The 13,296-nt window shown below is 45.9% G+C and overlaps 1 protein-coding gene across 1 annotated transcript in view; it reads left to right on the top strand.

The window, feature by feature from the left end:
* PSEN2 (presenilin 2) overlaps window positions 1–13,296 on the top strand; it is an 80,593-nt gene that overhangs the window by 53,469 nt on the left and 13,828 nt on the right. The window contains exon 7 of the mRNA XM_082248935.1: window positions 5,415–5,483. Coding sequence (XP_082105061.1) covers window positions 5,415–5,483 — 69 coding nt within the window. The remainder of the gene's footprint in view (window positions 1–5,414; window positions 5,484–13,296) is intronic.

Raw genomic sequence — 13,296 nt, 5'->3', positions numbered from 1 at the left:
TGCTGAATCTCATCCACCATGCCGAGTCCACTCGTACTCCCACAGTGTCCCTGTCCCTTGATGCCGAAAAGGCCTTTGACAGGATACACTGGGGATATTTACGTAAGGTTCTGCAACGCTTCGGCATGGTGGGCGAGATATTGGATGCTGTACTGGCCTTGTATACTACACATTCGGCCTATGTCTATACAGAGGCTCTTTTCTCCACTAAATTTTAAATAACCAATGGCACCCGCCAGGGGTGCCCATTATCACCATTAGTGTTTGCTCTCTTCATGGAGCCTTTTGCAGAAAGGATCAGAAGCCATCTGGGGATAAAGGGTTTAGATACTAAATGTTTTACCAACAAGATATCGTTGTTCGCGGATGACATTATCTTGTCCACGACCTCTCCCTTATCCTCGTTACCAGCTGCTCAGGAGGTTCTCAGGGAGTTTAGCTCTGTCTCCTACTACAAAGTAAATGACACTAAATCGAACATGTTAGGAGTAGCAATTTCAGACAATCTAAAACAGGATATTAAGGGTATGGTTCCATTTCATATTGATTACCTGGGTGTTAGGCTCACGAGCAGAATAGGGGATCTTTTCAAAACCAATTTTACTCCATTCCTTGACCCCCTCACGCACAAACTATCTAGACTTAGCAAATATTATCTCTCCTGGTCAGGAAGGAATGCAGCGTTTAAAATGCTGACTTTCCCAAAGCTATTATACTTATTTAGGGCTATCCCCATTAAGATTCCCTTAACGTTTTACCGCATGGTTCAATCAATGGTATCCAAATCCTCTGGGACGGGAAAAGGCCTCGCTGCTCCCACAAACACTTGGTCAAACACCCCCACATAGGAGGCATGGGCATTCCAGATATACGTGGCTACCATATGGCTGCTATTCTTACCCAGTCCCTCCATTGGCTGAAGCCTGCCCAGCCACCTAGTTGGAGACAGATTGAGCAGTTGGTGGTGACACAAGGCTCTCTAGCCGACCTCATACTCAGTATCCCTCTATCTAAATGCAGCTATTCGGTGGAACATCCCATCATCTCAGCCACGGTACATGCGTGGCAATATTTTTATGCCCATAGCGCCACGCTTGCCAAACGGGTGGATGTCCCTGTCCCTCTGACTGCTCTCTCTTTTCTCTCCCCGAACCTACATTTTGGCCCATTGGTCCTCATTTGGGCTTAATACTGTTCACGACATCACAGAAGGCCCTCCAGGTTTCTCCTTCTCTGAAAGGTGCGACCAATTCCCGACTTTCGCCAAGGAATATTTCACATTCCTCCGAGTGTCTCACTTGACTTTTACCATAAAATCAACTTGCATTCCTTTCCCGGAGACGTTTTATACACTGTGCTTATTCATAAAGACATTTATGAATAAACAGTTGAAAGGTATAGGCAAATTCTACACTACCCTCCATGATAAGAAGACATTTATGAAAAACACCTATCACCTGAAGTGGGAGGGCGACCTCGGACAGGAGTTTACTGAGGAGCAATGGGTGCGATCCTATAAGCATACATTCGCTCATACCACGTGCTCCAATTTCAGGGAGGGTTTACTGAAAATACACCTTAGGTGGTATAAGACACCGTACTCCATTGATAAATACTACCCGGGCGCTTCCAATTTGTGTTGGAGACAGTGCGGACAAGTTGGCACCCTGCTCCATGTATTGTGAACAAGTGTCTCCTTGAGAAGTTTCTGGGCTTCTATATCCAAACTGATAGCAGAAGTGACCGGGATACTTAATAGAATTTCGGTGGAACAGGCATTACTGGGTATAAACATTGACAGATACCCCCCCAATTTAGGACGGTGGTCCAGAATATCCTGTTTGCTGCAAGATTATCCATAGCTCGCAAGTGGAAAAGTGACGATACCCCAACTAAGAGGGAAGTCATCCAAATAGTGGGGGAATCGTGTGTATATGAAAAAACTTTAGCTTTAATGGCCTTTAGAATGCAACAATTTCAGGCCAGATGGTCCGTTTGGAATGAATATGTAGGGAAGCATAGTCCCCACTAATCTCTAACTTCTGATTGATGCTAATGGTGAACTTGATGGGGCCCTGGGGGGGTGGGGTAGGGGTAGAGTTCAGTAGGGGGGCGCAGTATGTTCCCCCTTTGGGGTGCCCTCCTCCCAGTGGTTTCTGCAATTAGGATGCTACTAGTGGCACGCTTGGTGCCCTTGCCCCCCCCCCCCCCTGAGTAGTTCTGTACTTACTTGACTGTACTATGATGGTGATCGCTACGGAAGGTCTGGCACTTAGGTGGTTCCCATTCTTTGTGGGTCTTATCATAAGCCGTGGACTGCATTTGCATGCTCACTCATGCACCTCGCTGTACTTCAGTTGATTTGTTAACAATGTTTTCATATGTTTATGTATGTTTGTTCAATTTCTTTGAAAAACCCAAATAAAAAGATTTAAAAAAAAATATATATATATCTATTTCAAGCTAAAGCAGCCAAACCTACTTAGATTTTTTTATTGAACAAATGTACATAACATATATCTATATAACTAAAACTTAAGCTAGCCATACATTATACAATTCTCTTATTAAATTTTTCTTTAGATTTACCTTCAACTATGTAGTGCAAGGGCCTGCCTGATTGCATACAAATTGAAAGTGTTTAGGTTTGACCTCATGCATGGTTTTGGTAAATCTAAAGGAAATTTATGTATGGCCAAGCCTTAGTGTTGATTAAAAATGTGGCTACTTTGAACTATTTAAAAACAAATATAGTCTGCATAGCTTTTTGGGGAAGAATGGGGGGGGGGGGGGGTGGAGTGTGGCACTATGGGATGTTAAGGAATCTGCAGCTAGCTGGAGGCCGATAGAGAGGGTAGGCTGCTGGCCAAACGAGAGCCATGGCCCGGTGGTTGAGAAGCACTGCTCTAGGGTAAAAAGTGTATGTAGCACATTGTCCCATTTTTGTCGGTGGTCTAGCTTCTAGGATAGCCTGGTTTACTGCACCCCCCCCCCTCTCCCCATTGCTGTTCAACCACGCTACATTCAAGGAGACACGCTTACACACTTGTCATCTTATTAAAGACAGGCATGCTCACAGAGCTGTGCATCTTCTTCTAAACCCATGAAATCCAGTTCTTCTAAAATAGGTGGCTTGGTCACCTGCACCATGACAACCAACAATGCCATGCATTTAGGCCACCCACACCTTAAAATGCATGATGCTGTGCAGTCCGGCCACCTGCAGCCTAGCAACCAGTGAAGCTGGGTCACCAGGTGGCGGATCTGGCTGAGCCTGTCAAAAGGCCAGGAGGGGGTGGAATAAGGGAACTGGGTGCATGAGTTTAGTGCACAGCTCTGCTGTGAGCACGCCACAATAAAGCTGGAATGAAGCATATCCATGCTCCTGACAGGCATGCTTACTAAACGGGGGACGATGGCAACTGAGCTTTGCCTGAGCTCAACAACAGTAATGCCCACAAATCTGCTTTTGGCGGAGAAGAAGCTAACTGGCAAGAATGCAAAAAATAAGGGATTTTCTTTACAATACATAACCATTTTAGTGGAGAGGCAGAGAAAGGTATTTACAGTGCCTTGCGAAAGTATTCGGCCCCTTTGAACTTTTCGACCTTTTGCCACCTTTCAGAAACATAAACATAAAGATATAAAACAGTAATTATTTGTGAAGAATGAAGAATCAACAACAAGTGGGACACCATGAAGTGGAACGAAATTTATTGGATATTTCAAACTTTAACAAATAAAAACCTGAAAAATTGGGCGTGCAAAATTATTCAGCCCCCTTAAGTTAATACTTTGTAGCGCCACCTTTTGCTGCGATTACAGCTGTAAGTCGCTTGGGGTATGTCTCTATCAGTTTTGCACATGGAGAGACTGAAATTTTTGCCCATTCCTCCTTGCAAAACAGCTCGAGCTCAGTGAGGTTGGATGGAGAGCGTTTGTGAACAGCAGTTTTCAGTTCTTTCCACAGATTCTCAATTGGATTCAGGTCTGGACTTTGACTTGGCCATTCTAACACCTGGATATGTTTATTTGTGAACCATTCCATTGTAGATTTTGCTTTATGTTTTGGATCATTATCTTGTTGGAAGACAAATCGCCATCCCAGTCTCAGGTCTTTTGCAGACTCCATCAGGTTTTCTTCCAGAATGGTCCTGTATTTGGCTCCAGCCATCTTCCCATCAATTTTAACCATCTTCCCTGTCCCTGCTGAAGAAAAGCAGGCCCAAACCATGATGCTGCCACCACCATGTTTGACAGTGGGAATGGTGTGTTCAGGGTAATGAGCTGTGTTGCTTTTACGCCAAACATAACGTTTTGCATTCTTGCCAAAAAGTTTGATTTTGGTTTCATCTGACCAGAGCACCTTCTTCCACATGTTTGGTGTGTCTCCCAGGTGGCTTGTGACAAACTTTAAACAACACTTTTTATGGATATCTTTAAGAAATGGCTTTCTTCTTGCCACTTTTCCATAAAGGCCAGATTTGTGCAGTATACGACTGATTGTTGTCCTATGGACAGAGTCTCCCACCTCAACTGTAGATCTCTGCAGTTCATCCAGAGTGATCATGGGCCTCTTGGTTGCATCTCTGATCAGTCTTCTCCTTGTATGAGCTGAAAGTTTAGAGGGACGGCCAGGTCTTCGTAGATTTGCAGTGGTCTGATACTCCTTCCATTTCAATATCGCTTGCACAGTGCTCCTTGGGATGTTTAAAGCTTGGGAAATCTTTTTGTATCCAAATCCGGCTTTAAACTTCTCCACAACAGTATCTCGGACCTGCCTGGTGTGTTCCTTGTTCTTCATGATGCTCTATGCGCTTTAAACGGACCTCTGAGACTATCACAGTGCAGGTGCATTTATACAGAGACTTGATTACACACAGGTGGATTCTATTTATCATCATTAGTCATTTAGGTCAACATTGGATCATTCAGAGATCCTCACTGAACTTCTGGAGAGAGTTTGCTGCACTGAAAGTAAAGGGGCTGAATAATTTTGCACGCCCAATTTTTCAGTTTTTTATTTGTTAACAAAGTTTGAAATATCCAATAAATTTCGTTCCACTTCATGATTGTGTCCCACTTGTTGTTGATTCTTCACAGATAATTACTGTTTTATATCTTTATGTTGGAAGCCTAAAATGTGGCAAAAGGTCAAAGTTCAAGGGGGCCGAATACTTTCTCAAGGCACTGTATACAGTACATTAATATATGCACTGTTTTTTTGTTTTTGCTTCCCATATATGCACTGGTATTTCATTTTTAAATTGACTGGTGTAATAAAGCTTACATTTAGGCACATTGATTGACTTTTTTAAAGTCTTAAAATTATTTTTACCTTTTTCAAGGCTGCTTATTTCTGCTTAGTTCAACAAGTGAACTATGTTATTCTAACTTTGTATTTGTTTTAAAAGCTGCCATGGTATGGACAGTGGGAATGGCAGATTCTGATGACTCCGATCAAAGAACAGATCAGAATGCAGGTAAATATAATATGATGAGTCATATCTAGCCATTGGCATTCATGAGTTCATACTAGGAACTGAAAGACTAAGTTCACCCTTAGGAAAATTTAGGGTGTAACATGCTCGTAATTTCCTCGCACCCACTGTCACATTTGAAGAGTAGCTATGACCGGGCTCTGTCAATGTGATTGGGTGTAGGCTAGAAGTTTCCTTACCTGTCAATGAAATTGGACTATAAAGCCTAGTACACACAGGCCAAATTTCAGGCGACAAAAAAACGTCTGACATTCGATTCGTGTATATGCCAGCTGGTCCAATGTTTGGCAGGCTTCTGTCGGTCATGCATGTTTAAAATCTAGTGGCCGATCAGCGCTCTCAGCCAACGGCTAAAAGCGCTTACCGGAGTGTTCTGGCATGAGGGCCGTCCCCTTGTCAGAACACAACAGCTCAGCGGGGGAGATCACTATACTAACATCAGATTGTTAGTACAGTTGCTGTGATCTGAGCTGTGAGGTTTTTTTTCGTTCAACCAGAAAAAAACTAGTGGTGTGTACCAGGCTTAAGAGTGAGCAGGACAGACTTAGAGTCTAAGCTGCCTGGTTTCTCTCACCACATATAGTAGAATTACAATGGGCTATTACAGGACCAGTGGACCTTGATGGAGAGGGCATAACAGCCACTGGCCCTACTAACAGGAAATTGGGGACACTGAGCCCTGTAAATACAGGAATCAGAGAGTGTTTTTTTCAGTAGCTGCTGCTACTGAAAAAGAACATATTCATTCAAGGTAGGAAATTAAGTATACCATAATCCTCCTATATTCTACCGCTGTGTTTTTGGCTTCCTTACTCTAAATAGACTTCTTATTGGGAGCAAGAATCATTTGTTCAAGTGTCTAAGAGAAAATTACCAATGCAGTTTGATCAAAGCATTTTTTTTTAAATTAAAGCTGTACTCAAAGCTACAGTAATTTTGGATGCACAGCTCCCTCCCCTTTCTGAATTTAGAGAAAATTTGCAGCACAGCCTAAAGTTTTATAAAATGTAAAGAAACCCCTGTGATGCCATCACAGATATTTAAAAATACCTCTACAAAGTGCTAGCCAGAGGAGGGGCTGCAGGACGACCTGTGTCTATTCCTTTACATATATAGTATGTGTGTATATAATATATATATAATTGTGTGTATGTGTATATATACCGTATTTTCCGGCGTATAAGACGACTGGGCGTATAAGACGACCCCCCTATTACATGATCTACCGGTTAATACTTATTCTTAGGTTACCTTGGAGAAATTATACTCAGCGTATAAGACGACCTCCCATTTTTGGGGGATTTGTTTGAGGTTCAAAAGTAGTCTTATACGCCAGAAAATACAGTATATATATCAGTGTTGGTCATGTAAGTTAAAAAAGTAATTAGTTACTTTTGCACTTTAGCAGAATTTGAAATAAGACCATTTGTCACATGCTCTACGATCGGAGTGGTATACTATTAGGAAGGGGTTCAAAAAGCATTCTGTATCCAAGCATTATCTTACATAGAGACCTAACAATAACCTCTTTTTGGGGATAGATAATTTCAGTCCTCATTGTCCGGGTAGTTCCTTTATTAGGGAGATCTTTTGGATCTCCCTAAAATCTGAGATGTCCTGGATTTATAGGATTAAATCCTATGCCCCCTTTGGTTTAGACATCGATGTGGATGTTAATGCTTTTATTGATAATTCTTGAGCCCAAAATATTTGGGCAGTAGTAGTGACCATTTGCTGTAATTAGTTGTGACATTATTTGGTCCCGTTTTGTGTATTCATCCTATTTAATGTAATTTATACACATTTAATGTTGCTCTCATTTTTGTGAACTCGATTTGAGTGCTGGGCATTTGCTTTCTTTGCCCTCCTTTATTTTGTTTTTTTCCCACTTAGTTTTAAGTTGATCAATTCATTAAAACTTGTTTTCTCTTACGTCCTCCGACAGGCGCCTCCCACTCATACAGTCATCACTTATGGGTATTGACTTCATCTCCACAGGAGTAGCTAGGCATAAGACTTGTTAGAAACAAAAAACATTTACATAGACACACCCATGGGGGCTGTCCCACTGGTCCAATACCCCTCCTGCAAAAGCCATCCCAGCTCAGTTTGTCTTCTGCCTAGTTTAGAAGTAGATAGGCTTCCCTGTGCTGGGGCTACAGTCTCAGCCTTCTTCTATTTTATGATTTTATTTTCTGCAAATGTCATTTTTTCTTTGCATTACTAGCTGTTTATTTTGTCAGCGTTAGTTAGTCGGATCTTCGGATGAAGACGTTGTTTTGCGGAGCTGGGAATCGGACTGGTCATCCTGGGTCTCCAGGACAGAGGGTCAGATGGAATCCCAGCCCGCCATTGAGTGCTTAATAGGCTATGTGTTCGCCCTGGCCTCACAAACAACCCATCCCTGTCCTCGGGGATGCAGCCTTGTGAGGTGGCTACCTCACCGGACACATGCTCGGTTCGCCCGTGCACTCCTGGTGTCCTGCGTTTTTGGCTGACGGCACTCCCCTGCCATCTGAGGGCGGGCGGTTTCCCGTTTGATATGAGGCGCCCCCACGCCATCGGGTACAGGTAAGTACACTCTGTGTGGGGCCTCTGTCTGGGGTCCGCAGTCTTATGTGGTCTGTGGTGTCCCCTATGTCTGTGCGGTTTTGGGCTCCCCGTTCCGGTCCCTGCGATGTTTTTTCCCACAGCCAGCGCTGTGTGGGGTTTTGGGGGATCCCTCTCCTGTGTCACCTTAGGGTGCGTGGAGGTGCAGACAGTGCGGCGACCGCCGCGGGGTTAAAAAAAACTGCCGGTCCGCCATTTTAGGTGTGGGCAGCATGTCTGGCTTCACTATGGGCGCTTATACAGCATGGTATGTAGTGTATTTTGGCGCTCTGCGGCGCCATCTTGTGTGTGGCAAAGGATTGTTCCGAGCACATGTTGACGGCCATTTTGCCGAAGCCTCCCGTTACTTTGCATAGGCATCCATGTTTCCTTAGCCTGCAGCCTCAGTTCAGCCTCTGGCAATGACATCACTTCCTTCTTTCTTTCACTCAGGAGCGACCGACGGCGGTGGTAACACACTGGTGGGGCTCTGTTCTGCTGTCCTTCTCTTTCCTCCCCTGTGCAATCTTTCTGGCTTCAGTTTGTCCTTGTGGGGGGTCTGTGTTCCACAGTCCATATAGTGGTGTGCTGCGGGGTCCGCTGCGCCCTTAAGGGGCCAGTATATATTTATATATATATATATATATAATAGTTTTTTTGTAATTGAATCCCAGGACAGCAAATTCCCTCCAGCCTTGGTGGGGGATTCAAGTTCTTCTGAATCCTCTACCCTGACTAATTTGGCTGCTGTAGTGGCGACTTTGGTGTCAAAAATGGATGTGCTGATGTCTGAACGTGCTGCTAGAAAAAGGCATAGGATTTCTGTTTCCTCTGATTCTGATTGTGACATAGTTGCTGTAGGTAGCGTGCACCCTTCAGGGTCTCGCTCTTCTCAGGACCCACTAGAGTCTGAGGGGGAGGCGGAGGCCACAGGGGTGGATGAATCCCCCCCTGGGTCGCCCGAGGAACGCGCAGCTATGGATGCGCTGATTTCTGCCATTAAAGAAACACTACATTTAGAGGATGAGCCCAATCCTCCGGGCATTGTGTCATCTTTTGGTACACACAGGACTCGCAAGACGGTGCAGGTTTTTCCTTGCCCCGTTGAGTTTCATCACACAGTACATGAGAAATGGCGCAATTTAAAACACACTTTCACGGTGCCTAAGAGGTTTCAACTTCTCTACCCTTTTGCGTCTACTATGGTTGCACGCTGGTGTGTGGCTCCTCAAGTGGATCACACTGTGGCCAGATTGAACAAGGCTACTCTGGTTCCCACCAAAGATTCTCCGGTGTTAAGGGATCCTACGGATAGGAGGCTGGAATCTCTTGCCCGCCATGCCTACGTGGTGGTGGGTTCCCTGCTAAAGCCTATTTTCGGTTCTGTCATGACGGCTCAGGCTGTGGCGGATTGGACTAAGATGCTAAGATGCACTCTCGTGGCTGATTCTGCTCCCCCACTACGGTGGAGATGGTGGACCAGATTTATCAAGGGGTCATGTATTTGAGCGATGCGGCCTTGAATGAGGCCCCATTCGGCTGCACGCCTGTCCGGTGTCGGTGTGATTAACAGGCGACTGATCTGGTTAAAAATCTGGTCGGCTGACCAGAAATCCAGAAAGACGGTGGCTGACATTCCCTATGCGGGGTCTCGTCTTTTTGGGGAATCCCTGGATGAATTGGTTAAAGGAGTCACTGGGGGCAAGAGCACTCTGCTGCCCCAGAATCCTAAAGGAAAGTTTTTTCGCAGTAAGCGGGGTCCCGTCTTTAAACCTAATCAGGGATCCTTTTGTAGAAAAAAAGAAAATCCGCGCTTGTGGACGGGAAAGAAGGCTGCAGCCTACCTCAAAATATGGCCCGAAGGCTATATCAAGGTATATGAGTAAGGTGAGGTAAAGTGGCGCTGCCTAATTTTAAGTGCTAAAAAATGAATATTCCTGTTTAAAGTGCTATAGTGTTATTTGATAGATGAAGACACAGTGTAAAGAGCAGTCTCTGCAAGACAGGTGCCATCGACTCCATACCATACCATATTGTATATGAAATCTACCTTGGTCGAAGAGGAATAACATGGAATATAATTTAGAGTGATTGCAAAGAAAGCCATTGTTAATTAGCAAAATTCATCAGATTTCTTCTAACTTCCTCTTGCATCTCTGGAGCAGAGATCCTATTATCTGGCATAACAGGGGGACATCCCCCTCCCCCCTCCCTCAGGAGTCTTACAGACCACGCTGCAATAAGGCTTGTTACCCCTGTAGGGGTACATACCTCCGGTGAGTGCTGGAGCAATTAGAGGGGGTGCACCTGTGTGTTTCACCCATCACTCACACCACCCCTAAAGCATTTGAAGCACCTTAACATCACTTGATTAGCTGCCTTTCACCGATTATTGAATATATATTTTTTTACACATCACGGATTCACCCAGCAACAAAATGACTGTTGACTTGTTGTTTTTTTTGGGACCATTATTCCACTGCATGAGCACTATTTATTGCTATATTTATTGTTATATTTATTCGCTATTAGCACAGATGTGATTTTATTTATTACAATATTTATTGCATGGTTCACTATTTATACTGGTTAGGCATACATTACACCAAGTGTGCTTTCAAACATATATATTCTTTATATTTTTTCTACTGGCACAACTAGCTATTTATTTATTGTACGCACTGTAACACTTTATAACACTTCAACATATGAGAACACTTTGTGCAATATTTTTTGACCTTGTTTTTACACTGTATCTTCAGCTATCAAATAACACTATAGCACTTTAAACAGGGATCCTTTCGTGCCTTCAAGGCACAGTACAAGGGGAAACCCTTCAAAGGCCAGGGTGGCCAGAGGAAGCCCTGGGCTGGCAAACAAAAATCCGGCCAAGCGGGTGCGGCGGCTCAGTCCGCCTCTGCCTGAAGGGGCGCCCTCACCCGTTTCAGGAGTGGGGGGACATTTGCGCGGTTTCCTCCAACCTTGGCTGCTCCGGATTCCGGACAGGTGGGTTCAGGAAATCATTCGATCAGGGTACAAGATCGAATTCCTTTCGCGACCGGCGGGCAGATTCTTTCCCTCAAATCTTCAGTTGACCCCAGATCGGTTACGGGATCTTCATCGGGCAGTGCAAGATCTTCTCGCCCAGGGGGTGATCGTCCCGGTGCCACATCGGGACAGGTTTCGGGGGTTTTATTCAAATCTGTTCACTGTGCCCAGAAAGGAGGGCAAGGTGCGTCCGATTCTGGACTTAAAAGCTCTGAACCGCTTTGTGAGCGTTCGGAAATTCCGCATGGAATCACTTCGCTCGGTAATAGCCTCCTTGAGTCCGGGAGAATTCCTGGCCTCTATCGATCTGAAGGATGCGTATCTTCACGTCCCTATTTGAGGGTCATCCGATTCGCTATCGCGGAGGATCACTATCAGTTTGTGGCATTACCTTTCGGTCTTGCTTCGGCTCCAAGGGTCTTTACCAAAGTGTTGGCGCCTGTTCTGGGCCTGTTGCGGGCACAGGGCATTGCGGTCTTGGGTTATCTGGACGATCTCCTGTTGAGATCAAGTACCAGTCAGGGCCTGCTGCACGATCTGTCCACAACGGTCCAGAATCTCCAGGAGTTCGGATGGACCATCAACGCTCAGAAGTCGACCTTGTCTCCATTGGTTCGTCTCCCATATTTGGGAATGGTTCTGGATTCTGCTCAAGCAAAAGTGTTTTTACCGAAGGACAAGCTCCGAACCCTGCAGTCCGAGGTCAGGTCCCTCAGGGACCACGAATCCTCCTCACTCAGGACCTGTATGCGGTCCCTGGGGTTGATGGTGTCAGCCTTCGAGGCGATACCATTTGCACAGTTTCACACGCGGGCTCTCCAGGCGGAGATCCTGGCCAGGTGGGACAGACTACCTCAGTTCTTGGACCTGAGAGTGTCTCTGAGTCGCCAAACCAGAATGGATCTCTTATGGTGGCTTCAGTCACCAGCTGTTTCGGAAGGAAAATCCTTCCGGCCGTTACAGTGAACGGTGATCACCACGGATGCCAGCCTGTCGGGCTGGGGTGGCGTCCAGGGCACTTGGTCGGAGGAGGAATCCTCCCTCCCGATCAACATATTGGAATTGAGAGCGATCAGGCTATGCCTGTTCCACTGGTCGGATCATCTGCAGGGCCGTCCTGTACGGGTGCAGACGGACAATGCCACTGCGGTGGCTTACATCAATCACCAAGGGGGCACCAGGAGTGCCCGGGCAGCCCAGGAAGTGACCAGTATTCTGTCTTGGGCCGAGACTCATGTCCCGGCGATCTCGGCAGTTCACATTCCGGGTGTGGAGAATTGGCAGGCCGATTATCTGAGCCGCCAGACCCTGGACCAGGGGGAATGGTCCCTACACCCGGAGGTATTTCAAATGCTGTGTGCGAAGTGGGGATCCCCGGATGTGGATCTGTTCGCGTCTCGGCTAAACCACAAGGTGCAAAGGTTTGCGGTAAGAACGCGCGATACTCTGGCAGACGCTGGTGGTGCCTTGGCATCAGTATCATCTGATATGCCTTTCCTCCGATTCAGTTGTTGTCCAGGTTCCTTTGCAGGTTGACCTCTGAACAATCGCTGGTGATTCTGGTGGCGCCGGACTGGCCACGCCGGTCCTGGTATGCGGACATCGTTCGCCTGGCCGTCGAGCCTCCGTGGCGGCTGCCAATTCGAGAAGATCTACTGTCTCAGGGATCGATCTTCCATCCTGCTTTACAGTCGCTGGCTTTAACGGCTTGGCTGTTGAAAGCCAGGTCCTGAGAGACAAGGGGTCTCTCATCAGAGGTCATTCCTACTTTAATCAAGGCTAGAAAAGCATCATCTGGTAAGATTTATTACCGTACATGGAAAGCTTATTTTGCCTGGTGTGAGTCCAGGAGCTTCTCTCCACATCCTTACTTACGATTAAGGGTCAGGTTTCTGCACTGGCTATTCTTTTCCAACGCCCTGTGGCGTCTAATTCCTTGATTCGCACCTTCATTCAAGGTGTGCGTCACTTGGCTCCTCCTAGAAGGGAGCCCTTACCTCCGTGGGACTTGAACTTGGTTCTGTCCGTGTTACAACGTCCTCCGTTTGAAAACATCAGGGTTACCTCTGCTGTCAAAAAAGGTTGCCTTTCTGGTGGCGATCACTTCGACTCGCAGAGTGTCGGAGCTGGCAGCGTTGTCTTGCCGCTCCCCTTACCT

This window comes from Pelophylax lessonae (genome assembly GCF_965119305.1).
Source record: "Pelophylax lessonae genome assembly, chromosome: 3".
Taxonomy (NCBI): Eukaryota; Metazoa; Chordata; class Amphibia; order Anura; family Ranidae; genus Pelophylax; species Pelophylax lessonae.
This window is presented reverse-complemented; position numbering and strand designations above follow the sequence as displayed.